General features: G+C 59.2%; 3 protein-coding genes across 8 annotated transcripts; 2 read left to right on the top strand and 1 right to left on the bottom strand.

Annotated features, from left to right (window-relative positions):
* The first annotated feature begins 1,133 nt into the window (after window positions 1-1,133).
* On the top strand, window positions 1,134-3,478 carry CDK2AP2 (cyclin dependent kinase 2 associated protein 2). Of its 3 annotated transcripts, none has more exons than XM_004319187.3 (4): window positions 1,134-1,798; window positions 2,104-2,204; window positions 2,292-2,424; window positions 2,954-3,478. In XM_004319187.3, the coding sequence occupies exons 1-4, from the start codon at window positions 1,717-1,719 to the stop codon at window positions 3,019-3,021; spliced, it is 384 nt and encodes a 127-aa protein (XP_004319235.1). In that variant the 5' UTR covers window positions 1,134-1,716; the 3' UTR covers window positions 3,022-3,478. The 3 variants fall into 3 exon arrangements, with proteins under 3 accessions (XP_004319235.1, XP_019784604.1, XP_004319234.1); XM_019929045.3 differs by lacking the exon at window positions 1,134-1,798 and adding an exon at window positions 1,805-1,940; XM_004319186.4 differs by lacking the exon at window positions 1,134-1,798 and having other exon boundaries at window positions 1,953-2,204.
* A 1,161-nt stretch (window positions 3,479-4,639) lies between these two features.
* On the top strand, window positions 4,640-18,725 carry PITPNM1 (phosphatidylinositol transfer protein membrane associated 1). 2 transcript variants are annotated; one of them, XM_033861263.2, is made up of 24 exons: window positions 4,641-4,834; window positions 5,780-5,898; window positions 7,394-7,608; window positions 7,694-7,815; window positions 8,019-8,243; window positions 9,696-10,022; window positions 10,104-10,199; window positions 10,283-10,390; window positions 11,110-11,171; window positions 11,265-11,515; window positions 11,833-12,022; window positions 12,122-12,229; window positions 12,466-12,623; window positions 12,711-12,916; window positions 13,370-13,540; window positions 14,208-14,372; window positions 14,601-14,749; window positions 14,875-14,985; window positions 15,423-15,539; window positions 15,753-15,901; window positions 15,988-16,137; window positions 16,218-16,401; window positions 16,695-16,823; window positions 17,457-18,725. In XM_033861263.2, the coding sequence occupies exons 2-24, from the start codon at window positions 5,821-5,823 to the stop codon at window positions 17,718-17,720; spliced, it is 3,735 nt and encodes a 1,244-aa protein (XP_033717154.1). In that variant the 5' UTR covers window positions 4,641-4,834; window positions 5,780-5,820; the 3' UTR covers window positions 17,721-18,725. The 2 variants fall into 2 exon arrangements, with proteins under 2 accessions (XP_033717155.1, XP_033717154.1); XM_033861264.2 differs by lacking the exon at window positions 13,370-13,540 and having other exon boundaries at window positions 4,640-4,834.
* On the bottom strand, window positions 18,524-24,852 carry AIP (AHR interacting HSP90 co-chaperone). Of its 3 annotated transcripts, none has more exons than XM_033861265.2 (6): window positions 24,649-24,852; window positions 21,467-21,646; window positions 19,980-20,258; window positions 19,413-19,589; window positions 19,170-19,311; window positions 18,524-18,838 (listed from the first exon to the last, which is right to left on the bottom strand). In XM_033861265.2, the coding sequence occupies exons 1-6, from the start codon at window positions 24,745-24,747 to the stop codon at window positions 18,633-18,635; spliced, it is 1,083 nt and encodes a 360-aa protein (XP_033717156.1). In that variant the 5' UTR covers window positions 24,748-24,852; the 3' UTR covers window positions 18,524-18,632. The 3 variants fall into 3 exon arrangements, with proteins under 3 accessions (XP_033717156.1, XP_033717157.1, XP_033717158.1); XM_033861266.2 differs by having other exon boundaries at window positions 19,980-20,168; window positions 24,649-24,831; XM_033861267.2 differs by having other exon boundaries at window positions 18,766-18,838; window positions 19,178-19,311; window positions 19,980-20,168; window positions 24,649-24,841.
* Window positions 24,853-27,087: the final 2,235 nt, after the last annotated feature.

Below are 27,087 nucleotides of genomic sequence, written 5' to 3'. Positions count from 1 at the left end.
ACCCTGCTTCATTTTATTGGAGAATGGTATTCGAAACCAAGATCTGGGTGCAAGCTTGCTTCTAGGCCCTCTCAGCTGATAGAGTGATGAGATATATATGTATACTAACCTGTGAACATAGAAATTTTAAAATATTTCTGTATGTAACCAACTGTATTTATATCAAGCTAAACATGAGTTCCTATTGATACCTCCAACTCTAATCGGTTACCACATGGATCATTCTAGCCTCCTCCTCCTCACTTACCTGTAACTTCTCATTCCAACAGTGAGAAATCATCCACTCTACACTGACATAATTTTTGATTCCAGTGTACATGTGTAGTGGTTTCCGAATTGTTAACCCGTACCCCCATGGGAAACCATGTCATCAACTAGGGTCCAGTGCTTATGTGCAGTGCTTTTAGTCTTTTTCTTACAGACACCACTCATTTTCAGACTAGCACCTTATTCCCCCACTCCCTTCACTGAAGCTGTTTCATACATTTGTGATACAGTTTGATTCTTTTGTCATATTCTGCATTCCATCCTGGGATCCCCTGACCTCCTAAATGATTTTTTAAATCATTAAAAAAATGTTCGTGATTGAAGCTCACTCTTTGACAAATGCTTAAGAGGAGAATGAAACAGTAAGCACTTTATGAATATTCACTTAATCCACACAACAACCCTAAGAGATAGTTATTATTAGCGTCCCCATTTTACAGACGGGGAAGCTGAGGCCTATTGAGGTAACTTGCCCAAGGGCAAATCGCTAGCTGAGGTGGTGTGACATTCGAACAGTCAGTCTGACTCCAGATGGTGCTGTAGTCCATGATCCAGGACGGCGCATGGTACAGGGCCCGGCATGCAGTTTAGTATTCAAGGGTGGGGCCTTAGGGCGGTGGGGGGTGGGGTGCAGGTTGAGGAGCCTTTGAGGTCGCCCTTGGACCTTACACCAGCCTAGACCCGAGGTCCAGGCAATTGGGAGGAAGAGGCGCATCAACAGCGTTGGTAACGGACCCGTTGCCATGGGAACAGACGGAGGCCTCAGGAGGGCGCATGCGCCGATCGAGGACAGGTTGCTGAACCGGTGAAAGGTGACGTAAAAGCGCACGGGGTGGGGCGCGGGGTTGGGAACGTCAAAGCTCTGCGTCCTCCGGCACTCAGAGCTGAGGAAAGGCGCGCGCGCGCGCGCGCGGCGGCGGCGGCGACGGCGCCGGCGACAGCAGCCCAGCTGGACCGGGACCGGGCAGCGGGAAGCTGACGTACGAAGCAACGTGAGTGAGGCGCGAGGGCGGCACCCAAGCCCGGGAAGCCCGGCTCGGCGCGAACCGCGGCGGACCAGACCCAGGTCCAGGCTTCCGAGGCCCCGCCTCTCGGGTTTTGGGACTAATCGGATTGAGAGCGCGCCGGCCCGGGCCGCGAACTCGCCAATTGCGGAGGGCGTCGGCCACCGCCCAATCCGAAGCAGACAGGTGCGAGGTCCGGAAGGCGGAGACCAATCAGCAGCGGTTGCGGCCTGTTGGGGCCGGTCTCGGCCAATGAGAAGGCCCGAGTGACATCTTCGCGCGCCAATCGGGAGTGAAGGAGCGTTCGTGCCCGCCCGCCCTTCCGGCCTGAGCTCTATTTACCAGGGGCGTGCTGCCGGCTTGCCAATCAGAGCGCGGCTGAGCGGCCAGGCAGCCAACCCGGGAGGAGCGGCCGGCCGGCGTCTGCCGCACCCAGGAGTTGGGGATGTCCTACAAACCCATCGCCCCCGCCCCCAGCAGCACCCCCGGCTCCAGCACCCCTGGGCCCGGCACCCCGGTCCCTACAGGTGAGGATCCAGCTCCACCCCTGCTTGCCTGCCCGGGCGGTCGAGGTCTCGAAGAGAAGACGGCCTGAGTTCTGCAATACTGGGCCTGCCGCCTACCCTCGCTGAGCCTCAGTTCGCTGGCCTGTGAAGTGGGCGTGGTCACGTAAGGGCTTGTTGGTGAAGTGCAGGGGGAGGGGTTTGTCCTGAAGTTTAGCAGCCTGGAATGAAGCCCTTTGGAGGGAATCGGGCGAATCTGGTCCGGGGCTTGGAACGTCGGGGCGAGGCGTCCCTGCCCCACGCTGACCTCTTACTGGCGCATGTTGCAGCCGGAAGTGTCCCATCGCCGTCGGGCTCGGTGCCAGGAGCCGCTGCCCCTTTCAGACCGCTGTTTAACGACTTTGGACCGCCCTCCATGGGCTATGTGCAGGTGAGTGGAGCCGAGGGATTGCCTATGGACGGGGACTGGGGGCCCCTTCTTGGCCTGAGCTCACTGCCCTGTTCTCTTTTGACATAGGCAATGAAACCACCTGGCGCCCAGGGCTCCCAGAGCACTTACACCGACCTGCTGTCGGTCATAGAGGAGATGGGCAAAGAGATCCGGCCCACCTATGCTGGCAGCAAGAGCGCCATGGAGCGCCTGAAGAGAGGTAAGTGAGGCCAGGCCCACCGCCCCTGCCCGGGAGACAAACACTGGACAGTGCTTCACTAGGTAGGGAAGGAAAGACATCTGGAGGCCACCTGAGCCAAGCCTGGACTCGGGCCAGGATCACTATCCAGAGTGGCGGGGTTTTTTGGGGTTTTTTGTGTGTTTTTTTGGCCACGCCATAAAGCATGCGAGATCTTAGTTCCCCGACCAGAGATCGAACCCATGCCCCCTGCATTGGGAGCGTGGAGTCTTAACCACAGGACCACCAGGGAAGTCCCCCAGAGAGGCGTTTTAAATTGAATTGACATTGAGTTAATTTCCAGGGAAGGACCTGGAAGTTTGTATTTCAACAGGGCATATTTGAGGATTAACCTCTAAACCTCTAATCTCATCCAGCCCCTCATTAGATTATAGTCCCTTTTACTGAAAGGGAAGGGGATGGAGAGGGAGGGTGTTTTTCACTGGCGGGTGAACTTGGGACTTGGAGGGTCGCTGAGATCCTGTATGTTACTTCCGCATCCACACCCCAGGCATCATCCATGCCCGGGCGCTAGTCAGAGAGTGCCTGGCAGAGACAGAGCGGAATGCCCGCACGTAACAGGACTCGACTCCGCCTCAGCATCTGGACCTTTCCTGGCCACTGCAGAGCACCTGCTTCTCCCTGGCCTTCACCCCGAGTTGCACTTCCCATCCTGGGCTTCCTGTTCTGTGTCCTTTGGTGGGTGCCCTCCAGGAACCAGTGGGCGGCTCTCGCTCCAGTCGGCAGCACTAACTGGAAACCCCCAAAAGAGTTAGCAGCGAGGTCACTGTGAATCCCACCCATGACCTGCCAACAGTGTTGATCCAACTGGAGCTTCCTCCTTTCTGTGGCCCCCACCACTCAGCACTTACCCAGGACTTCTCACCACTTTTCCCAGACCCCTTCTCCCCAGCAGGGCCTCAGAAGGCCTGTCGCCTCCCTGCCCTGTCTCCTGGGCCGTGGCGACTGTTTTCTCAGTGTGTCTTTTGCTAAATATGCCCTTTTTGTATGAATAAAAGATAATTTGGAGTTGTTCTCTCAGCTCGTAGTTTTTGAGTCTGGTGCTTTTGCTAAGCCTGGATGGGCGGAAGGTGGGGTGCAGTGGGTGGGAGAGAGGCCCACGGAGCCTGGCTTTGCCTTGCCTCCACTGTCCATTGACCTTGAGTGGAACCCTGCCCTTCTCTGGCCCTCAGCCTTCCAGCTGTAAGTAGTGGAAAGGGTTGAGCTCCAGTAGCCAAGCGCCCTGCCCTCCTTCACGTGATGCCACCAGGGGGCAGCGCAGGGCCTTGGCTGCCTCCACGGCTGGAGGGCACTGTCTCCAGCCTGAGCCTAGAGGGTTCTTTCCCTGGACTAGCAGTGCCTAGCTGGTGGAAATGCCAGTTCACTTAAGCCACACCCTCACATGCCTTAATGCCCTAACATCCTAAGCCCGGAATCAGCCCTGGAGGCCCTGAATACACCCCATCTCTGAGTCCTCAGAGAGGAAAGAAAGGGAGCATTGCTGCTTCCCTCCCCACAGGACCTGAGAAACAGTCAGGGAGAGAGAACTGGTTTCCAACATGGGTGAGACCTAGCTCGCTGCTGCCACACACTGTCCCAGTGCCTTTAGCTGACTGGGTGTGGTCCCACGAGCCCAGCCCTAGGCTGTCTCAGCCTTTGGGCAGGATCTGGTGGCCATTGACCGGACTGTGGACCCAGAAGATATAGGTGGGGAAAGCCACGGGTCCCCATTCAGGGACTAGCGCAAAGATTTGGAGTGACTGCAGGCCTCTGCCTGTGTGTGTGGCAGAATGACCCTAGAGGTCTGGGGCACTGGAACCGCACCAGCTAGGTAGAGGCAAGTCAGAGACCAGCTTCTGGCTGCACTTTGGACGGGGAGGCATTTCCCCCGCCCTGGGCCTCAGGATCCAAGGGCCTGGGAAGTTGGGAATGGGACTCTGTCATATTTCCATAGCACACAGGAGGGCTGGGCCAGGGTGGAGGTGGGAACCCAGAGTGCTTTGGGGATCCCAAAGAATACAGCGGGACTGAGAAGCGCCAGCCTGTGGAGAAGGGCCTCTTCTTCCCCCGCCGCCTAGGGGAAGGAAGAATGGGGCCGCCCTCCTCCGCCGCAGGCGGGGCTGCCCGGACCCGGCCCGGGTGGGGGGGAGGGCCGCCGGGCCCAGGAAGGAGGCGGGGCGGCCGCAGTGACGCGGCGGGCGACGGGGAGGGACAGCAGGGGCACCGGCGGGCAGACCTGGAGGAAGGTCGGGGCCATGGGCCCGCGCTTCGCCTCCAGGGGGTCCGGCCACCGCTGGAATCCGAGGCCGGGGCTCGGGGCGCTGGGGGCTCTGACCCGCCGCCCGTCCGCCCCCGCCCGTACCGGGTGAGGGGCGCCCGCCCTAAACTAGAGGTGAGCCGGGACGTTGGCGGGCGGGCCAAGAGCACGGCGGGGGACGGGGACGCCGGGGAGTGGAAGGAAGTGGAGACAACGGGGGCCTCTCGCCTGCTCAGTGGGTGCGAGGTGTAGGTAGGGGCTGCAGCGAAACCGGGGCGCAGGTGGACGGAAGGGGTCTCTCAGGGCGGGGGCCCGTGGGATACTTCTGCCTCAGCCCGAAGAGGGGTCAGCCCTCGGGAAGGATGATGGGGCGGCTGCGTAGACAAGTGCCGGGGGTCCAGAAAGGATGCTGGGAAGGGGAGAGTTGGGGACTGGGCTGCCGGCCAGGGTGGGGAAGGCAGGTCTAGCGGGCGGAGGTGTTAGTTATCTGGTCTTTGAAGGTAGGTTCGGGGGCGGGGGGTGGGGAACACTGACAGAGATGCTGAGGAGGGGTGCACGGGGCTGCTCCGCGTAGAGACACCCCAGGGGACAAGGTTCTAAGTGGACGTCCAAGAGTGGGAGACACGGGACCGACTCGGGGAAAGGGATGCAATGGGCGGGCCCCGAGGGGCCGGTTGTGGAAGGCGGGCCCGGAAGGAGGGGCCCGGGGGTTCCTGGGGGCGGGTCCCTGAGGGATGCCGTTCCGAGGGGCTTGGACGCGGACGCGGCCGAAGAGGCAAGGCTGGCCAGCCAGCCCGCCGGCCTGAGCCCGCGGCTCCGGGGGGCCAGCGTCAGCGCGCGGTTGCCGTGGCGATGGGCGGGCGGGGGGCGGGGGCTGCGCGGAAAAGAGGTCAGCGCTCAGCCTCGCCGAGGCTCCCGGCCCCCCGCGGCGCTGGCTGCAGAGCTGGGCTCGCCTCTGCCTCCCCTGCGGCGAGCCCGGGCATGGGGTCGCCGGGCCCGAGCCCCTCGGCCCTCGCGCAGGGCTCGGGGCCGCGCGCCGCCGCCGCCCCGCACTGACGGCCGCACGGTGTCCTGCGCCAGCGGGAGCGGAGGCCGCGCACCGCCGGCCGAGCGCCTTCAGGATGCTCATCAAGGAGTACCACATTCTGCTGCCCATGAGCCTGGACGAGTACCAGGTGGCCCAGCTCTACATGATCCAGGTGAGGGCGGTGGGAAGTAGGCGACCAAGGCGCGGGGTGGGGGGAGGTATGCTTCATGTTGGGTGTCCGCAGGAGCGTGCAGGCCGCACCTGGGACCAGGGGCCGGACCCAGCTCAATCCCCCTCCAGTCCCGCTCTGGGGCTTGGAAGGGTTCAGGCCAGAGGAGGAGAGAGAGCTTCCCCGGTCGGATGTGGGGGAGGGGTGGTGGTGGTTAAAGTCTGTGGGAAGAGCGGCAGAAGGGCCTAGTGGTGCCTCCCCACCCCAAGTGCCCAGCCCCTCCTGGGCGCTCAGCCCCCGCCTGACCTCCTTTAATCCTCCTTAGAATGTGTAATCCTTTGGGAGTAAGCAAAGGAGCGCATGAGGATGCAAAGGAGCGGGAGGCAGAAAGTGAGGAGCAGGTCCCAGGTGGTAGGGAAAGACTGGGAGGGGTTCCCAGAGGGCCTTGGCAGGACCTCGGCAGCCCCAGGCGGTCAGGGAGATGGGCTGAGGAGCAGGCTCCAAATCTGTCATAGAGAGGAGCAGGCAGGGACCCCAGATGCTGAGGTCTGGGCTAAGAGGAAGGGGGTAGAGGTCTGGCCCTGGACGTCGGGAAGAATGAGCCAGAGCAGGCTCTCAGGGAGGGGAGAGGGTTGGTGCCCGTTCCAGACGTGCTCCCCAGAAATGTGGGACCAGAGTCTGAGCAGGCAAGGGGTCCGGGATCTGGCCTCAGAGGGTTAAGTGGGCCAGGTTCAAACTCCAGAGCTATGTAAGGACGGGATCTGAGTGCTCTCCAACTGTGAGGGGTGTGGCAGGAGCTGGTGTTGGGGTCCTAGAAAGGTGGGGGCCCCTTTTACTCTCCTGGATTCTTCCAGCCCACCCACCCTGGCCCCTGGCCAGCAGCACACGCAGCATGCGCCCACCTCAGGAGCTTACACTGGCTTCCCCTCTGCCTCCAATAGTGCCCCCACCTCACACCTGCTCAGCACCCTCCCTTCCCCCAGGTCATCTTCAGATCAAGGTCATGTTATCTTCTCAATGAGGCCTTCCCTGACCATCCCATCAAAATTGCAACCCCCAGCCCTATCCCCCTTACCCTATTCTGTGCTTTCTTTTTACCACAGCACTTAGCACCTTCTAATTTGCTTTTTTTTTGTTTTCTGTGTGTTATCTATCTCCCTCCACTGGAACATACGTTGCACAGGGGCAGGCAGGGGTCTGTGTTCTGTACATCAACAGATCCCAATTAACATAATCCCAAACAATGTCTGGAATAGAGCAGACAACAAATACTTGAATGACTGAATGAGTCCTGGCTTGCAGAACCCCATAGGGGACTGGACAGCGGCTGTAATCCTGACCCCAGGAGCTACAGGGGACCAGGGTCAGGTTTCAGAGAGTTAGAACGGCTGGGACTAGGGCCTCAGAGCTACACAGGGGACCAGGCCTAGCTTGGGATCCCATCCCAGGAGCTGATCTGGGGCTGAGCTGCCCGTTCTACTCTTGCCCTGGGCTGCAGAAAAAGAGCCGAGAAGAGTCAAGTGGCGAGGGCAGTGGCGTGGAGATCCTGGCCAACCGGCCCTACACGGATGGGCCCGGTGGCAGTGGGCAGTACACACACAAGGTGTACCACGTGGGCTCCCACATCCCAGGCTGGTTCCGGGCACTGCTGCCCAAGGCCGCCCTGCAGGTGGAGGAGGAATCCTGGAATGCCTATCCCTACACCCGCACCCGGTGAGTGGGTGGGGCAGGTCTGGGGCCAGGAGGGGAACAGCACTGGTGGGCACAGCCGTGACCCTCACCCCCACCCTCTGCCCAGGTACACCTGCCCCTTTGTGGAGAAATTCTCCATTGAAATAGAGACCTATTACCTGCCTGATGGGGGGCAGCAGCCGAATGTCTTCAACCTGAGTGGGGCTGAGCGGAGACAGCGCATCCTGGGTGAGGCCTGGAGCCAGCGGGGGGACCGTGGAGCCCCTCTCAGGACACCTGCCACCTCAACAGGCGGCCTCTGACAAGTCCCAGCTCTCTCCCGGTCTAGGCTTCCTGTGCATGGAAAGTTGCCCCCCCAATCCCGAGGTGGGGGAGGAGTGGCAGGGGCCGGAGGGGGCTGCTGTTGCTCAGCGCTGCCGGAACCCCCCCAGATACCATCGACATTGTGCGGGATGCAGTGGCCCCAGGCGAGTACAAAGCGGAAGAAGACCCCCGGCTGTACCGCTCGGCCAAGACAGGCCGAGGACCACTGGCTGATGACTGGGCACGCACAGCAGCCCAGACGGGGCCCCTCATGTGCGCCTATAAGCTGTGCAAGGTTGAGTTCCGCTACTGGGGCATGCAGGCCAAGATTGAGCAGTTCATCCACGATGTCGGTGAGTGCCCAGCCTTGCGAGGTTCTATTTACTCGGCATGCACCAGGCCGCGCGTTTGAGCCAGGGATGCTCTCAGTCTACTGGGGACACAGAAACATAAAGCCGTCATTTCCGTTTGATGTGGTGGGCACTGAGGCAGAGGGGAGCCGCACAGCCTAGCTAGGGGTTGGGGGAGCCTAGCCTTGAGGTACAGGTGAGAGTCAGGCGGGCAAGGAGCTGACAACGTGATCTCTGAGGTCCATGCCGGTTCTGACATTCAGAGATGCTGCTTCTCATCCATTAAAATTCTAAGACTCTCCAGTGTTCTGTGGGTCAAGCGAGACTTAGAGGCTCTCAGGCGGGTCACCAGCTCTAACCTGCAACACGCTAAGGAGTGCAGGCCAAAGCTGTGACTCTGTCGCTCTCTCCGAGTCCCCCATCCTTTGGCCTGTTATCCAGGAGGCCCTGTTTCATGCCCCCCCTAAAACTAACCCCACAGTTCCTGTGGCTCAGCCCTGCCCCACCTCCCAGGTCTGAGGGTAGACTACCTGCAGGTAGAAGGATGGGGGTGTCCAGGGACCTGGGTTCCATTCCACCACGGACCCTCATGGAAACTCTCCTCCAGGGAGCTACTTCCCATCTCTGCGCCTTAATTTTCCCTTCTGTAAATGAGGAAGAGGTTGGGCCAGATAGTAAAAAGCTAATATTGATCACCACATGCCCAATTCTCTGCTAATCACTTCCCATGCAAGATCTCCTTTAACACCCCCAACACCCCTCAAGGTAAGGACAATTATTATTCCCATTTTACAGATGAGGAAATTTAACTCAGAGAGTAATACAGGCACCGTATCTTAAATTTGGAAAAATGCCAAAGAGCACAAATTAGAAAAATGAAACTCACCCACATATAACCACTATTAAGATTCTGGTGGATTTCCTTCCAGAAGTTTATAACAATAATTCAATCATTATGACTTTATTTCCTAGATATTGAAGTCTCTAAGTTTAGTCCTCTGCTTAGGATGAAAATATCCCAGAATGGGTATCATGTTTTGCTTCATTAAGTGCCAACACTTCCATTAACTCTTAACACCTTCATTAACCATCAACAATTTCATTAACTATCAACGCCTTAATTGTTAACTCTTGTGAAGAAATCAGCAGGAAGCCAGCTGAAAGAACAAACATTGCTCCCAGCTTCCCAGGGTGTCGGGGTGGGCTCAGCGCTCAGAGTTGGGGTGTCCAGAGGGATAAAAGAGGCAGTGGGCAGGGAGGGAGGTGGGGCAGGAAGACAAATGCCAGTTTCCACTCCCGTCTCCCTGCCATACTTTGTGGCCCTGGGTGGGTGGTGTGCCCAGGGGAGCCATTACCTGAACTCACGGGCTGGGCATGTGGCTGCAGTGGCAGGGAAACTCGGGGCTGGGGCGTGTGGGTGGGGAGGGCATGGCTTTGATGCCTGGGCGCCTACAGGTCTGCGTCGGGTGATGCTGCGGGCCCACCGCCAGGCCTGGTGCTGGCAGGACGAGTGGACAGAGCTGAGCATGGCTGACATCCGGGCACTGGAGGAAGAGACCGCCCGCATGCTGGCACAGCGCATGGCCAAGTGCAACACAGGCAGTGAGGGGCCCGAGGCCCAGCCCCCCGGGAAGCCAAGCACTGAGGCCCGGGCTGGGACCAGCCGTGCTGGCACCCCCGATGGGCCCGAGGTGCCCCCAGGCCCCGATGCCTCGCCCGATGCCAGCTTCGGCAAGCAGTGGTCCTCGTCCTCCCGTTCCTCCTACTCGTCCCAGCATGGAGGTGAGGCTGAGGCAGAGGGGCGGGAGGGAGCGGCCCTCAGGCTGGATGGACTCCCAGGCTGAGGCCAATGTGGCCCTGCAGGGGGCGTGTCTCCCCAGACTCTGTCCGAGTGGCGCATGCAGAACATCGCCCGAGACTCTGAGAACAGCTCTGAGGAGGAGTTCTTTGATGCCCACGGTCAGCACCCCAGACCTGTTAGGGGAAGGGGGGGTCCCTGAGCAGCTCCCGCCAAACCATGACGCAGCCCTTCGTCCCTTCAGAAGGTTTCTCGGACAGTGACGAGGTTTTCCCCAAGGAGATGACCAAGTGGAACTCCAATGACTTCATCGACGCCTTTGCCTGCCCCATGGAGGCAGAAGGGGCGCCAGGTAAAGATCCCACATCCAGTTGCCAGCCACCAGCACTCCGTATGCGGTGGGGACTTGGAGAACAACTCATTCCTAAGTTTAATGGGGTCCTGAGATGAATGTCAGTCCAGAAAGGGTGCTCATTAAATACACAGACGAGTAATGAGCAGATAATGGGTGGATGAATGGATGTGGGGCGTGTATTCAGGGTTCAGACACAGCACAGAGAATGGAGGAATTCATTCGGAGTCCAGGAAGGCTTCACGTGGGAGGTGATGTCTAAGCTGGATTTTGAAGGATTGGACGAGCTCTGTCCAAAAGAACTTTCTGAGATGATGGAAATGTTCTAGCCACTAGCCACATGTGGCTAGCAAGTACTTGAAATGTGGCGAGTGGGACTGAGGAACTGAAATTGGTATTGTTATTTTAATTCATTTCAGTTTAAGTAGGCACATGTGACTAGTGGCTACCATATTGGACAGGGCAGGATTAGAAGGAATTTTCCAGGCAAACAGGGCTTGTGCGGAGACGCATGCCTGTCAGCAGCAGGACTGGCCATGTGCAAAGACGCAGAAACGTGAAATGACCTGGGAGAGTCGGGTGAGAGGAGAAGGTCAGAGGAAGATGGGGGGCGAGGGCGAGTGCTCAGGCAGACAGCAGAGCAGGGGTACCTGAAGTACCAGATGAGGGGATCCCCACAGACCCCTCAGTCCCCTTCACTGGCTTTCCCCATCCTGCAGACCCTGGAACCGAGTCCACCAAAGATATCGGGGACGGGGCCGGAGCACCCAGGGACCCAGAAGTGAGTATGGTCGGCTACCCCGCGTCTCATTCTGCCCACCCACCGGCCAGGCCACTGCTCTGACATCCCTGGCACCCCCCCTGTGCCCCGCAGGGCCCGGATGGAGCGGGGGAACTGCGGGCGGAGACATGCGCAGTCCACGCCCTCTTCCTCATCCTGCACAGCGGCAACATCCTAGACTCAGGCCCTGGAGACACCAGCTCCAAGCAGGCGGATGTGCAGACGCTAAGCCTGGCCTTCGAGGCCATCACCCGCGTCCATTTCCCCGAGGCCCTGGGCCACGTGGCGCTGCGCCTGGTGCCCTGCCCACCCATCTGCGCCGCTGCCTATGCCCTTGTCTCCAAGTACTGGTCAGGGATGGGAGGGTGGGGGACACACAGGGTCCCCAAGGTGTGGACAGCCACTTGGGGGCTCCTGAGACAAGAGAGGCCCCATGGGGGGAGGGGGAGGAGGCCAGGAAGCCAAACACCTGGGCTAGTCACCTACCCAGCTGGATTTCAGTTCCTAGTCAATGGCTCCATCACAAAGGCCTCTGGGATACTGACGGTCCCCACAAAGGCCCTCCAGTGCTAGGACTTGCCAACAGGTCAAGGGGACTTAGAGGGGGCAGTGGAGGGCCTGGAGGCCCCCCACCCATCCATTATACCCCCTCCTCCTACAGCCTGAGCCCCTACAGCCATGACGGTGACAGCCTGTCCCGCTCCCAGGACCACATTCCACTGGCTGCCCTGCCGTTGCTGGCCACCTCATCCTCCCGATACCAGGGCGCTGTGGCCACGGTCATTGCCCGCACTAACCAGGCCTACGCCGCCTTCCTGCGCTCGTCTGAGGGTGTCGGCTTCTGCGGGCAGGTCAGGAGTTAGGGATGTTCCCAGGGAACTTGCTGCGGGAGCCCCCCATCCTCCTGCCTCTGCTGCAGCCCCTCCTGATGGCGCTGCCCTTCCACCCAGGTGGTGCTGATTGGGGATGGCGTCGGTGGAATCCTGGGCTTTGACGCACTCTGCCACAGTGCCAGCGCGGGCACTGGGAGCCGCAGCAGCAGCCGCCGCGGAAGCACGGTCAGTATGGCTGGACCTGCCTCCCCAGGAGGCCGGTGTCTCCCCGGCTCTAGTTCTCTGCCCCTGGAATATGACCTCTCTCCGGCCTGTCCCCTGCTGCCTCATTCCACCTCCTCTGGGGCTCTACTCTTTGTTTAAGTCCCTGCCCAACCCCCAAGCCTCTTTCCTCACTTCCAAATAAGTAGAAATCGACTGTCTCCAGTCCTAAGGCTGTTTCTGTCCCCTATTCCGTCTAGAACAATGAGCTGCTCTCCCCGGAGGTTGGCCCAGTGCGGGATCCCCTGGCAGATGGGGTGGAGGGACTGGGCCGGGCCAGCCCAGAGCCCTCAGTGCTGCCTGCCCAGCACACCCACAGCGACATGGCCAGTCCTGAGCCCGAGGGCTCTCAAAACAGGTGACATTCCTGCCCCATCAACCCCAAACTGGGCTTGTGCTGGGCTGCGGAAGCAGCAGCACTGAGCACCCTCCCGCCCTCCCCCAGCCTGCAGACGGTCCCCTCAGCCACCTCCTCTGGGGAGCCCAGACGGGCAAGCACAGCCTCCTGTCCACCCGCTGCCGCCTCTGAGGTTCCTGATGGTCTCACCAGTGCCACCCGCCTTGACTTCAAGGTCTCCGGCTTCTTCCTCTTTGGCTCCCCTCTGGGCCTGGTGCTGGCTCTGCGGAAAACCGTGATGCCCACGTTGGAGGGTGAGCCCTCAGGGTGGGGGTGGGCTTCACCTGCCCCTCCCCCATCTCCGCTTTGTTTCATCTGAAGTGGGGGTGTTTATACCATTCCCCACTGTACAAATAAATGGCTTGGCTAGAGAGGGAAAACCTGAGGCCCAGAAAGAAGGGACTTGCCAAGGCCAAGTGTCCCAAAGTGCACCAGGAGGAACGCATACCCACAGATGCTTTCATGAGAGGGGGTCCAACAGGCATGGGGAACGCTTCATCTTGAACATCAGCAAATCGAAGGCTCTGATCTCTTTTTAGCCGAGAGACCTGTCTCACTTTTAAGCACTCCCAGGGACCTCCCAGGGAGTAGAGTCTGGGAAGTGCTGGTTCAGGGTCACACAGCATGTCAGGGTGCCGCTTCCCACAACCCCTGCCTCCCAGTATGCCCAGATGAATCCCCTCCCCCCTTTATCTTCTGGGTACCAGTGGCCCAGATGCGGCCAGCCTGTGAGCAGATCTACAACCTCTTCCATGCGGCCGACCCCTGCGCCTCCCGCCTTGAGCCCCTGCTGGCCCCCAAGTTCCAGGCCATCGCCCCACTGGCTGTGCCGCGCTACCAGAAGTTCCCCCTGGGAGACGGCTCATCCCTGCTGCTGGGTATGCCGCCAACCAAGATAAAGGGGAGAAAGAGGACGGCACCAACAGTGAGGGATGGGTGTGGGCCCCCCTCTCCCAAGAAGACATGAGGTAGTTCCCACATCATTGGTACTCTCTCATGTCACCACTCCCAGGACCAGGGAGCCCTCCCCTGGCCCCTTGGGCAGTCTGGATCCCCAAGACCCTCTAACATTCTCTGCCCAGAAGTTGGGGGCAGTGGTGACAACTGGGCTGAAGGGAGGAGGTGGTGACACTGAGAGCAGCCGCCCACCGCCGGCGGGGAGAGGGGCTGCTGTGTCTGTGTAGGGATGCGTTGTGTCTCCGCATGCACTTGTGTTCGTGTATTGGTTTGGGGTGTGTACTCATGTGCATGCGAGTGAGTAGCCCTTTGGCCCCATGAGACAAGTGGGCCTGGGTCCAGGTGGTGGCGGCAGTCATGCTGGCAGGAATGCGGCTGGCTGTTGGGGTGAGCTAACAGGAGAGGCTGCCCCCACCCTTCACCTCCACCCAGATGTGGGGCACTTCAGCCTTAGCCAAGACCCAACCAGGGAGGGCTGGCAGGGGGGATGGGGGAGGGATGGGGGCCAGGCTGTCCTGGAACCTTGGGTGGGAAGACAGGAGGGTGGCCTGGCCCAGCCCGCCACTGAGGTCGCCCGTCCACCCACAGCTGACACTCTGCAGACCCACTCAGGCCTCTTTCTGGAGGAGCTGGAGATGTTGGTGCCCTCAACGCCCACCTCTACCAGCGGAGCCTTCTGGAAGGGCAGTGAGCTAGGCAGTGATCTGCCAGCCCAGCCAGCTGCCCCCAGCACCACCAGTGAGGTGGTTAAGAGTAAGTCAGCCAGCCACCCAGCCTGGGCAGGGAATCCTTATTCCACCTTCAAAGCCCAGCTGAAACACCCTTGCCCCAAGCGTTTGCTCTGGGATGAGTGCGCCCTAGCACCCAACTCCAGACTCAGCAGGGTTGGCAGAAAAGAGGGAGGGAAGAGCATTAGGGGCCAGACGGGTGGGCATGGGGTGGGAGGCCACCCCTGACTCACTGCCCGCCGTGGCCGTACAGTCCTGGAGCGCTGGTGGGGGACCAAGCGGATTGACTACTCGCTGTACTGCCCTGAGGCGCTCACCGCCTTCCCCACCGTCTCGCTGCCCCACCTCTTCCACGCCAGCTACTGGGAGTCGGCGGATGTGGTGGCCTTCATCCTGCGCCAGGTGGGCCCAGGGATGCGGGGTGGGAGGGGGAACCGGACAATGATAGGGAGCCGTGGGCTGGGGGAGGGGCAGCCCCAGGTACCCTTCCCCCCTTCACGTGGCCTTGCTGGTCCGATTCTTCGCAGGTGATGGAGAAGGAGCAGCCGCAGCTGGCCGAGTGCGAGGAGCCGTCCATCTACAGCCCGGCCTTCCCCAGGGAGAAGTGGCAGCGCAAACGCACCCAGGTCAAGATCCGGGTACGTGCCCTGCCCCTCGAGCCCTCAAGAGCGAGGCCCTGCCTACTCTCCCCAGGATCCCCGCCCCTCAAGACCTGCCGGGGTCCAATCCCGCCCGCTGACCCTGGGTCCTGGTTCCTGGCCCCACCTCCTCATGCCTCGGCCCCGCCCCTGGGTACCAACTGGTCTCCTCCCTTAACCATCCCGCCACCTCCTCATCCTCTGCACCCCAACCTGTCATGCCTCCGGCCCCTCGGAACCGCCCTCCACACAGAGGCCCTCATGACCTCAGATCGGGGTCAGCAAAAGCGCCCACCCCTCGGGCCTCGCCCCTCTCTCGCAGCGACCCCGCCTCCTCCAGGCCGAGCACCCCAGTCTGAGCGCGGGTCCCCCTCACCAGCACCTCCCGCATCCCTGTCACCTCTTTGCTGCGGGCTCACGCCGTCTCCTCCCACCAGAACGTCACTTCCAACCACCGGGCGAGCGACACGGTGGTGTGCGAGGGCCGCCCCCAGGTGCTGAACGGGCGCTTCATGTACGGGCCCTTGGACGTGGTCACGCTCACCGGAGAGAAGGTCAGGACACAGAGGCCTCAGTCCCGGGTAGACCGGCCGCCCTCGGGCCGAACTCGCCCCAAGCGGGAGGTCCGGGTGCTGCCTCCTGTCCCACGGATAGCTCCCAGTCACACTAGGTTGAGCCCCCAACCCCGTCCTCCCCCAACAACAGGCCCGCCTCGGCCCTCCTCCGCTCAGCGTCGGGGGGACCCTCTCACCCCCTCTGCCTGCTAGGTGGACATCTACATCATGACGCAGCCCCTGTCAGGCAAGTGGATTCACTTCGGCACCGAGGTCACCAACAGCTCGGGCCGCCTCACCTTCCCGGTGCCCGTGGAGCGTGCGCTGGGTATCGGCGTTTACCCGGTGCGCATGGTGGTCAGGTGAGCGCGGGGTGGGCCGGGCCTCTGCGGGGTGGGGCTCTTCTGGGCCCCGCCCCTAGGTCGCTCAAGCAGCCCTTGGGCCGTAGGGGCGACCACACGTACGCTGAGTGCTGCCTGACGGTCGTGGCCCGCAGCACGGAGGCCGTGGTGTTCAGCATCGACGGCTCCTTCACCGCCAGCGTCTCCATCATGGGCAGCGACCCCAAGGTGCGCGCCGGCGCCGTGGACGTGGTCAGGTAGGAGCGGCCGCCCGGCTCGCCGTGGTGACTGGTCTCCACCCCTGGTGCGTGGAGCTGACCGCCGCCCCACCCTGCAGGCACTGGCAGGACGCGGGCTACCTGATCGTGTACGTAACGGGCCGGCCCGACATGCAGAAGCACCGCGTGGTGGCCTGGCTGTCACAGCACAACTTCCCCCACGGCGTAGTCTCCTTCTGCGATGGCCTCACCCACGACCCGCTGCGCCAGAAGGCGGTGTTTCTGCAGAGCCTGGTGCAGGAGGTGCGGCGGCTGGGGAGGGTCCCGTCCCCGCCGTCGCCCTGGGAGGAGGCCCATCTGGTCTCACCCCCATCGGCCCCCGAACCTAACAGACCGCCAAGGCCCTCGTGGTCCCAGGGGCCCCTTGTCCTTGGGGCCAACTAGAGAGATACGGCCGGTCCCGACCCCACCCGGACCTGGTGAGGTAGACCATATGGCCTCGACCCGAAACATTCTGAACCGGATGCCCACCAGACCCCACCCCCTGCCTCACGACTCCGCCCCCCGGGGCTGCTGATTGGCCTCTCTGGCCACAGGTGGAACTGAACATCGTGGCCGGCTACGGGTCCCCCAAAGATGTGGCCGTATATGCGGCGCTGGGCCTACCCCCGGGCCAGACCTACATCGTGGGCCGCGCTGTGCGGAAGCTCCAGGCGCAGTGCCAGGTGAGGACCAAGTGAAGGTGGGCACTGCAAGCCAGCTGGGGAGTGGGAGCCTGGGTCTGGGCCGGAAGGACCACCCATGTGTTAAGAAGCACCTAAGGCAGGCGGCTGTGAGAAGGATGGCTGGCATCAGGGAACCTGGGCTCCTCCTAGGATGGGGGTGACAAGCAGCTTGGAGGCGCTGGGCAGGCCAGGATTGATACTATGCTCAAGACCTTGAGTACTGGTTCCACTTTGGCACGGTCCTGGGCATAGGCCTTGACCTTTCTGAGCCTCAATTTCTCATCTGCAAAATGGAAATGATAAGATGGACCAGACCTCAACAGCTATCATGAAGAGCACGTGATTTACTGCAGATCAGCGTGCACGGGGCTGGGCGCAAAGCAAGTGCTTGCTAAACGTTAGTTGCTGTTGTTTTCCTCCAAAATCCCATTCTACAGATGAGGAAACTCAAGATGAGACCCAGAGAGAGGCAGAGCCAGGAATAAAGGTGCCCTGGCTCAGCCTGGGGTTGGTCAGGCTGTGCCAGGCCTATAATGCAGCCAGCACTGCCCAGGACCCTGGGGAGGACAGGTGCGGGCAGTGTGTGGGCCTGAGACCAGCCATCCCCTCATCCCTGCCCACCTCTGCCCGCAGTTCCTGTCAGATGGCTATGTGGCCCACTTGGGCCAACTGGAGGCCAGCTCCCACCCTCATGCCCCCGTGGGACCCTCGAGGGCCGCTCTGGCCAAGAGCAGCTATGGCGGGGCTGCCCCTGTGGACTTCCTCCGAAAACAGAGCCAGCTGCTTCGCTCGAGGGGCCCCAGCCAGGCAGAGCGGGAGGGCCCAGGGATGCCGCCCACCACCCTGGCGCGAGGCAAGGCCCGAAGCATCAGCCTCAAGCTAGACGGCGAAGAGTGAGGCCCAAACGGTGGCTGGACTTGGGTTATTTACTCACACACTTGAGAGGCCCACGTGGCCGCATGTGGAAGGCTGGGCCCCCAGCCCCACATCCTGCATCTCTGTTTGCCCCTCGGTGTTAGTTCCCTTTCATGTTGGGGGACCCAGCCCTGGGGGTGGGAGGAGGGAGCAGCAAGGGCCCAGAGGCTTTTCCAGTGTGTGTAAATCCATGAAAATAAACACCACCTGCATCCCACCTGATTGCCCGCCTGCTTGGCATCACAGGGCAGCCCAGCCCCCAGTTTCCAGTTCAAGAGAGATGCTGAAGGGCAAAGAGGAGTCAGGATGTGCCCAGGGTCACGCAGCAGGTCAGAGGACAGGGCCAGGATTGGGGCCTGGAGAGCCAGCCTACCCCCGCCCTCCGCTCACCACCTGGGCTGGCCTTTTAGTTCCCAGGGGCCACACTTGGCTTCTCACTGGAACCTCTGCCTGCATTAGCTGAGGCCATGGGATCGGAGGGGAGCCCGCCTCACCCGGACACTAGGCCCCCTGGCTTGCACTTGCTTCGTCTCCCCGTTAAGACTGAAAGCTCCCAGGCAGCTTAGCCCTGGCCAGCAAGAAACACTTCCTTTGGGACAGAGACCACCCTCACTTCTCTGTCGGGGACACTGGGGCCCAAAAAGATCTGAGTTGGTGAATGGGGAGCTGGGATTAGAACCCCAATTCTTTGCCTCCCCAAACCACCCAAGGACCAGGAAATGAGGGGTGATGACCCCAGCTCTGCCAATGGATCAGCTCAGCAGGCCCAGAGAGAGAGAGAGAGAGAGAGATAAATAAGGCCTTTATATACAGAGAAGCATGATACGGCGGGGGCGGGGGGGCTGCTAGCAGCAGCAGTGAGCTGGGCAGGGTGGCTAGGCCAGCAGGGCCCTGTCAGTGGGAGAAGATGCCCCGGAAGCGGGCCCTGTCTTCCTCGTCCTTCTGCCGAATTCTTGCCTCGAGGGCCCGCAGCTCACGGCTCACGATGGGCGCCAGGGCGGGGTCCAGCTCCAACACCTTGGCAAAGTCAGCCTGGGCCTCCTGGGCATTCCACACTGCCGCGTGCGCCTTGCCCCGCTTGAAGTAGGCCTTGACGTTGTCTGCAGGGGGTGCCAGTGGGCAGCAGGCACACAGGGCACGAAGGGGGGACCAGCCAGCTACTTAGCTTGACTTCTGGCACCAGGGGCCCATCATGGGACGGAGCCCATGCAGAGGCCAACCCCACCCCGAACCCCCTTTCATATCTCACTGGCGCAACAGGGCCCATGGTCCTGCCTGGGTGGGCGATATTTGGTCGGGTTCCCACGGGACTTCAGAGTGGGGGTGATTTTAAAGGCTCAGTTTCGTGCCCCGGTGCCCAGGGGTTACGGAGGAGGCTGCTCTACGGCCCACCCGCTGGCCCACCCTGGCGGCCCAGCGCGCGGTGCTCACCGTCATACTTGTTGAGGATGGAGGAGCAGTGGTCCAGCACCTCGTAATACTCCTGGGCCGCCAGCTTGCACTGACAGTAGTTGAGCAGCAGTGGTGTGATCTGCAGATCCAGCTGGATCCAGTCAGGGGACCCAGGCTGTTCCTGGGGGCGTGGGGGGAGGGAGAGGGCAAAAGTGCTGAAACCTGGGCCCCCTGGCCCCACCTCACCCCCTCCACTCACCCACTGCAGCCTCCAGGCGGCACCTTCATCTGAAGGTTCTTGAGGCAGGCGATGGCGTCGTAGTACTTGGCGGCAGCCTCCTTCACACGGCCCTCGCGGTACAACCGGTTGCCCTCCTGGTGTATGACCGGCACTGCCTTTGCCTTCTCCTCATCCGTCATCGCCCACGGGTCCTGCTGGTACGTGCCAGGGTTCTCCACCTGCCGGGGTGTAGGCCAAGTCAGGGCCGAGGGCCAGCCTCTGGGCTGGCCGGGCCTGGGACATTGGACACCGGAAACAGAATCACTTGTTCATTCTCTGACCATTCAACAAACTGTTTATGTAGCACCTCCTACAGGCCCAGCACTGTGCCGGGTTCTAGAAATAGAGCAGCAAACAAGATGGTGAAAATCCCTGCCCTTGCAGTGACCTGAAGGAGGGGGAGGACACTGCCAGGGGGTCCACAAAGGTGTCCTTGTACCTGCCCCACCCCAAGCCCAACCAACAGTCAGTGGGCCCACCAACTCTGGGCAGGCAGGTGGGACCAGCACCCGCTCTGAAGCTGGGCAGTGGGAGTTTGGCGAGGTGCCTGGGGCTTGGTGGCCCCTCACCTTAAGCATCTCGATGTCGAAGATGAGAGGCTGGGGGTTCTGCTGCAGGGCGTCCAGATCGGCGTGGCCCAGGGAATTGTGCTCGTGCATCTGGGCAATGCCGCAGCAGTGCCGCTGGCCCTCCAGGGGGTCTTTGCCAGCTGCAATGTTGCGTAGACTCTTGGCCACCAGCGGATACAGGACCACATGCTGCCGGAGGGTGAGTGGGCACCAATGGGCTGGCTGGTCACCAGCCCAAGAGGCCCAGCCCCCTACCCCATCACCATCTGAGAAAGGACACTAAGGCCCAGAGAGGGGCAGGAACTGGTTCAGCAGAAACACAGGAGGGCGTTTCCCTCGGGACTCCTCCAGCCTCCCAGCCCTCCAGCCCGGTGCGGGCCTCAGCTCCTGCCACACTTTCTGGCCACCAACCCAAGCCAAGCGCCTACCCCGCCAGCCTCCACACAAACACACACTCCCGCTGTCAACCGGTCTCCCCTGTCCTTACGAGCCCAGTGGAATTCTTACCTCCGCCCCTCCTCCTTCTCCCAGGCTTGCAGCCCACAAGCTGGGGTCTCTCCACATTCTGTTCCCAGCGCCTCTTCTGTGCTGCCCCATCCCCACCCCTTTCAGGGCCTATCTCCGAGGTGGGTTTAGGGCAGCAACCTCAAAACCCTCAGGGGAGACCCTCAGGCATAGGGGACCTAGCTTTTTTTTTTTTTGGCCACAAGGCTTGTGGGATTTTAGTTCCCCGACCAGGGATTGAACCCGGGGCCACGGCAGTGAAAGCGCTGAGTCCTAACCTCTGGAGCGCCAGGGAATTCCTGGGGACCTAGCTTTTGACCTTTCACTAGGAACATCTGCTGGGATGGTGGGAGCCAGACCACCCTCACCCCAGTCTAACCAGCTCCTCTCACTGACCCTGCACAGGGCAGACTGCTCGGCTAACATTCATCCAGCCAGCAGATGTGTTCTGAGTCTTGGCTCTGGGCTGGCCCACACTGCGCATTTTGAAGGTAAACAGGCCCAATCCCTGCCCTGAAGTAGCTTAGATGCAGACAGAGGACCAGATCCTGGCCATGCAGAGCATGAGGGGCTGGAGAACCCAGAGATGGGGTTCAAGTCAACCACCAGTAGTCAGGGAAGGCTTCCTGGGGGTGGTGACCCAGGAATTCAGTTTGAAGTGGGAGGGAGGATCTTGGCCAAGAAAGGGATGGAAACACAGGGAGGTGAGTGGGAGGGAGACCCTGCAGGGCCATGTGAGCATCTATGGCTTACACTTTAGCTCGACAGTGACCAGGAGCCAGAGGGGTTTGAAGTAAGGAGTTGTGTGGGTCATTGCATTTGAGAGCCAGTCCCTGGCTGCAGTCCGGCTAAGGGAGAGGAAAAGGTGGAATAGGGGCCAGGACGCCAGTGTCCTGGTGGTGTGGTGCCCTGGAGGGAGTCGGTGGTGGCCTAGCCATTGGGTGCGGGCAGACAGATGCAGGCAGGCACAGGGCATCGGGTACCTTGACGTCGCAGCAGAACTGAGAGATCTCGCCCTCCCGCATGGTGCGCACAATGGTCTCCCACACGGGCAGCTTGAACTTCTTGCCGATGATGAGCTCCATGGGCTTGCCGCACACCCGGCTGTCGTCCAGCACGGTGCCCTCATCGTCACTGCGCAGAGTCCGGTAGTGGAACGTGGCCTGCAGGCCGCAAATGGGATCAGACAAGGGCACAGCCTTCCCCCATCCCCCAAGGACAAGCCCAGCTCGCAGCCTGCAGATGGCACAAGGGACAGGGCTCTCCCGGGGGTCACCGCCCAACCTTACACCTGGCTTTACCGCACCACCCAGGTGAGGATACTGTCACCGAGAGGGAAGGGATCCAAATCACATGGCTAGTGGGTGGACAGGCTGGGACAGGAGCCCAAGTGGTCTGGCACTAATCATTCTTTCAATAAATATTTACTGAGCACCTACTACATGCCTGAGCTCTGTGCTAGGCCCAGCAGTGAACAAAACAGACAAAAGTCCCTGCCCCCGTGGAGCTCACATGGAACTTCTAGAGGAAAGAGATGGGCCTCAACATGTGCTGTGTGAGGTTGAGCTAAGGCTATGAATCAGAAAACAAAATGCAGCAGGGTAAGGCAGGGTGAGTTCAGGGGGCAGGAGTCTCTGCGAGGACAACATTTAAGCAGAGATCTGAGGATCTGAGGGACTTCCCTGGCGGTCCAGTAGTTAGGACTCAGTGCTTTCACTGTCGGGACCTGGGTTCGATCCCTGGTCGGGAAACTAAGATCCCACAAGCTGTGCTGTGTGGCCAAAAAAAACCCCAGAGATCTGAAGGGAGAAGCAAGCCAGGCAGATGCTGGGGTAGGAAGGGGTGGGAACTTTCTAGGTCAAGAGAATAGCAGGCGCAAAAGCCTTGCAGAGGGACAGTGTGTGGGGTGCTCACAAAACGGAAAGCCAGTGTAGCAGAAGCAGAGTGAACAAGGGCGAGGAGTTGTGCATCACGGGGTCACCAGGTCAACAAGGATGGACCCCACAGAGCCTGCAGGCAGTGGTGAGGAGTTTGTTTTTTCACTCTGAGTTGAGAGCCAGCGGGTGGCTCCAAGCAGAGGAGGGACATGATCTGACGTGGGTTCTGCTGCTGCTGGGATGAGAAGAGGCTGGAGCGGAGGGAGGACAGAAGCAGGAAGGTGGTTACTGCAATAACCCAGGAGAGAGATGATGGCGGCCTGGACCAGGGTGGTAGTGGCAGAAGTGGTGAGAAGTGGTCAGACCACCGGTGTATTCTGAGGATCTTCTGTGGGAAGTGAGAGAACAGGAGGAGCCATGGAGACTGGGAGGTTTTGGGCCTGAACAACCAAAAGGCTGGAGGTGCCCTTAACTTAGATGGGAAGGCTTGGGGGGAGCAGGTGAAGTTTCAGGTGCCAACCAGACATCCAGGTGGAGACGGTGAGTAGGGAGCCGGATATCAACTTTAAAGGAGAGGGAAGGCTAGAGAGAGACATCTGGGAGCGGCCCAGGCATGGAGAGTTTTTTAAAAGAGATGAGCCTGGATGAGATCATCTCAGGGAGAGTGAAGAGAGAAGAGGTCTAAACACTGAACCCTCCACAGGATATGGTTAGAGGAACCCACACTCTTTGCCACCACCCCTAGCCACTCCTCTGAGCTCTGTTTCCACATCAGTAAAATGGGGTCAACAATAGTATCTATTCCTCTTGTGAGAAGGAAAGAAAATAAACTTGTGAAGCATTTAGCACGGTGCTCATCTGAGCCCTCAATCAATGCTGGTGATTGGTTTTTTAATTTACCTGTACCTGTTCCTTCAGGGTCATTGTTCACAGATCTTCACTATTTTTACAGTGGTCTCTCCAGCTGGTGTCTGTTCCATCCAGGATCTCCCTTGCCAGGACCTTCTTCAAGGCCACCAACCCCCCAGCCCATGGGGGAATCCACCCATATCCACCTCCCTTCTCGCATCTGGGAAAGGATCCCTCTTGGTATCACTGATCACTAGGGCTGTGCAGCTCTGCCTCAAATCACTCACACTGAGAGAGGCTAGGATCTTTACCTGCTGGATCTCAGCGCAGTAGCTCTTACTTTGGGTGGCCCCAGTATGTTTTGTTTTGTTTTGTTTTTGCGGTATGTGGGCCTCTCACTGTTGTGGCCTCTCCCGTTGCGGAGCACAGGCTCCGGACGCGCAGGCTCAGCAGCCATGGCTCACGGGCCCAGCCGCTCCGCGGCATGTGGGATCTTCCCGGACCGGGGCACGAACCCGCGTCCCCTGCTTCGGCAGGTGGACTCTCAACCACTGCACCACCAGGAAAGCCCGGCCCCAGTATGTTTTAAATGTTAAACTGTTGTAGTCATCAACAAGGTATGTCACTTCAGTTATTTTGGGGGCCAGGATCTTTACTCATTCGCTCAAGATGCGTGTCCTATGTGACTGCTCTGCTGGGCACAGGGGCTGCCCCCAGGAAGCTCCTTACTCTACAGGCAAGTGGCAACAGGGAAAGGCCCTCCAGGAGGAGGGAAATGCATAAGCAGAAGCAGGTAAGCCTGGAGATGTACACTGTTTGGGGGAAGGGGCCGGAGAGGCTGGAGGTGGGGGCCTGGATGTACAAAGGAGGAAGATGGGAGGCTCTTTATTTCCCAGCCCTTATCTGTCCCGAGCAATGCCACGAAGAGCACTCGGAAGGCTGCCAAAAGGATTCTGCTCTGGCATACCCAACCTCTGGGCCTGTTTGTTCTCTCGGTTGGTGCATCGTCCCAGGGCCTCGATTTTCCCATCTAAGAAATGGAGCTGGTCTGTGTTTTCAGAAGACCCTTCCGTCTATAGATTTTGAGCCTTGCAAACCAGGGGCCCCTCCCAGAGCCCAGGTATCCGGTTTAGGGTCTTCTCCAGCGCTGGATCTGTGCAAGCAATAGGGTCAACCTTCCCACCTCCCGCAACCTGTTTATAATGACTGACGGCCTCCCCAACCAATGTGGCCACACGGCCAAGCTAGGGGGCGGGGGCAGACGCATCCGAATTCACCCTCTACTTAAATCCAGACCAATCAGCGTCGAGCTCCGCATGTGAGAGGTAGGGTCACCGACCACTGCTATCTGGGCATGCGCAATCTCTCGCCTACAGCCTCCTCCCGCCTCGCATGCGCACCGCGCCACGGACGGTTAAGGGAAGGGGATAAACACGAACCTTAGTTCCATCCTGAAAGTCAGGGAGCTCTCCTCGGCCCTCCTCTATCACACGCTTTTGGATCCCGTCCTCCCGGAGTCTTGCGATGATATCCGCCATCCTCCTTCCCCGCTGCTCTCTTTCGGCAACTTCCGGACTCGCTCGGCAGCTTCCGGACCTGCTTCGTCAACTTCGGCAACTTCCGAGCTGGCGCCATTTTGGCTAAGGGCAGACGCCGTAAAGGGCCTGAACGTGGAAACGGACAGTGATTGGTTCTCTGCGCTGCGGCTGAGCGCGCGGATCTGACCAGGGGCGGGGCCTGAGACTGTCTAGGGGAGGTGAGAGAGGCGGGGCCAGAGTCGGCCGGGCGGGGCGGGGGCGTCCCTAGCAATTGTGTCATTGAACTGATAATAGACTGGGCCCTCCCAAGTGGCCGTGTGCCACTCTATTTTAAGTTGTAGGAATAGTATAACAGCGTTACAGAACTAGGATGGAGCGGGGGCTGGGGGCCCGTCGGTAACGCCACCCCCTAAAACTACTAATTTTGTGTATTCCTTTCTGGGTTTTTTCTTTTAGCATACCTAGCACAATAGTCGTGACTTTTGCATCCTGGATTTTTCTCTTTAAATATAAATAAATAAATAAGTAAAACTAGGAGTAAGAAAGAGAGGAAGGAGGGTTTCTGTGTTCCTGTGGGAACCATAAACTCCCCAAGAGACTGACAGTCCCTTGTGGGGTTCTGGCTGGATGTGTCGTCACCATGGAATCCTCCGCGGTGTCTGGCACATAGTAGTTGCCCAGTGAGTATTAGGAAATATAGGAATGATAGAAGTGAGGCACTTCGGGGGTAGTACAACATTTCTCTCCGCCTCTGGAAACTAGCTGTGAAGAATAGCTGTAAGAGTTTTCTGCTCCCACTTTCGAGGTTTAGGCAACCGAATAAAGGAATGTCTTGGGACCTGTGCACTGTCTTCATTCCATCCTCATAACTGCGAAGAATTATTGTCCGTCCCCTTTGCCCCACGTGCTAAGGGCTTCAGATATTTATGCTGGTTCATTTCCCCCCCCCCAAAGTCCCCTGAGAGAGGTGGAACCTCTGGGGTGAAAGGGAAACATGCTTTGTTTGTTTTTAGCTTTTTTTTTTTTTACCCACACAGGAAGTTTTTCAGGCGACTTCTGCCAAATTCTGAAGCAACAATCTGTATAGTCTGTATCCTATACAGATTGCTCCAGAAAATGGAAAAAGAGGGAAAGCCAACCAACATATTTTATGAGGCTATTTTAATCTTGATTCTGAACCAGATAACTATACCATAAGGCAAGAAAAATATACACCCATTTTACTAATAAATATAAATATGAAAAATCCTAAATGAATGTTCAGCTAATTAAATCCACTAGTATATATCAAAATACCTCAGGGCTTCCCTGGTGGCGCAGTGGTTGAGAGTCCGCATGCCGATGCAGGGGACACGGGTTCGTGCCCCGGTCCGGGAAGATCCCACATGCCGTGGAGCGGCTGGGCCCGTGAGCCGTGGCCGCTGAGCCTGCGCGTCCGGAGCCTGTGCTCCGCAACGGGAGAGGCCACAACAGTGAGAGGCCCGCGTACAGCAAAAAAAAAAAAAAAATGTAAATAGAATGAGTTTTATACATGATTCCATGTTTTTAAATTGCAAACACATCCACATACGAGCCAATGCCATGTGGAGTAGGGGGCCAGACAGAATTCAAGGCAGCCGACTGAGCACACTGATGTGGGATCTGATGAAAGGGAGGAGGAAAACGGTGGAGAGAAGGAGGGAAAATAAATTAACGTAACTCAAGAGGGGCCTTGCTCATAGTGATGATGTGTCATAAACTGAGAAGCAGGATTGACTCAGCTCTGTACACGAGGTCATAAAATGAAGTGGGTCGGGTGAGTGCAGGAGGATGAGCACCCCTAGAGCTAGGTGGACCTGAGTTCAAATCCCAGTTCGCACTTGAAAGCATTTGGGATTTGGGCGAAGCGCTCATTCATGTGGTCCACAAATATTTATTGAGGACCTACTTAGTGCCAAACACTGTTCTGGGCACAGTGGACACAGTGGTGAATAAGACAGTGTAAAATAAGGTAATTTCGGGTAAGCACTGTGTGATGTGAAACTGACTTTAGATTGCATAGTCAGGGACGGCTTCTCTGAGAGATGACACTGGAGCAGGGACACCGATGATGAAAAGATCCCCCTGTGAAAGAGCAAGGTTAAGTGCTTTCCAGGCATAGAAAAAAGCACGCACGTGCAAAGACCCTGAGATGGGAACGAGCTTGGCCTGTGTGGCTGAGTGAGATGAAAGAGGGGCAGAGAAGGACTTGATGCGATTGGGAGAGGTAGGCAGGGACCAGAGCTTTGTGGGCCTTAGTCAAGAGTTCACATATTATTCTAACCACAGTGGAAAACCAAGGGATGGTTTTATGCAGAGGAG

This window comes from Tursiops truncatus, chromosome 8 (assembly GCF_011762595.2).
Source record: "Tursiops truncatus isolate mTurTru1 chromosome 8, mTurTru1.mat.Y, whole genome shotgun sequence".
Lineage (NCBI taxonomy): Eukaryota > Metazoa > Chordata > Mammalia > Artiodactyla > Delphinidae > Tursiops > Tursiops truncatus.
This window is presented reverse-complemented; position numbering and strand designations above follow the sequence as displayed.

What these genes read in the sequence shown, in the direction of transcription:
- PITPNM1 (XM_033861263.2), top strand. Translation starts at nt 5,821, where the DNA reads ATGCTCATCAAGGAGTACCACATTCTGCTGCCCATGAGCCTGGACGAG. An exon ending in CACCAGTGAGGTGGTTAAGA is followed by an intron (nt 14,373 to 14,600) that starts GTAAGTCAGCCA and finishes GTGGCCGTACAG; the next exon opens with TCCTGGAGCGCTGGTGGGGG. An exon ending in TGGCCTTCATCCTGCGCCAG is followed by an intron (nt 14,750 to 14,874) that starts GTGGGCCCAGGG and finishes GATTCTTCGCAG; the next exon opens with GTGATGGAGAAGGAGCAGCC.
- AIP (XM_033861265.2), bottom strand. Translation starts at nt 24,747, where the DNA reads ATGGCGGATATCATCGCAAGACTCCGGGAGGACGGGATCCAAAAGCGT. An exon ending in AGTTCTGCTGCGACGTCAAG is followed by an intron (nt 20,259 to 21,466) that starts GTACCCGATGCC and finishes TCTGGGCCTTAG; the next exon opens with TGTCCTTTCTCAGATGGTGA. An exon ending in TCAAGAACCTTCAGATGAAG is followed by an intron (nt 19,312 to 19,412) that starts GTGCCGCCTGGA and finishes CCACGCCCCCAG; the next exon opens with GAACAGCCTGGGTCCCCTGA.
- CDK2AP2 (XM_004319186.4), top strand. Translation starts at nt 2,001, where the DNA reads ATGAAGCCCTTTGGAGGGAATCGGGCGAATCTGGTCCGGGGCTTGGAA. An exon ending in CCTCCATGGGCTATGTGCAG is followed by an intron (nt 2,205 to 2,291) that starts GTGAGTGGAGCC and finishes CTTTTGACATAG; the next exon opens with GCAATGAAACCACCTGGCGC. An exon ending in CATGGAGCGCCTGAAGAGAG is followed by an intron (nt 2,425 to 2,953) that starts GTAAGTGAGGCC and finishes TCCACACCCCAG; the next exon opens with GCATCATCCATGCCCGGGCG.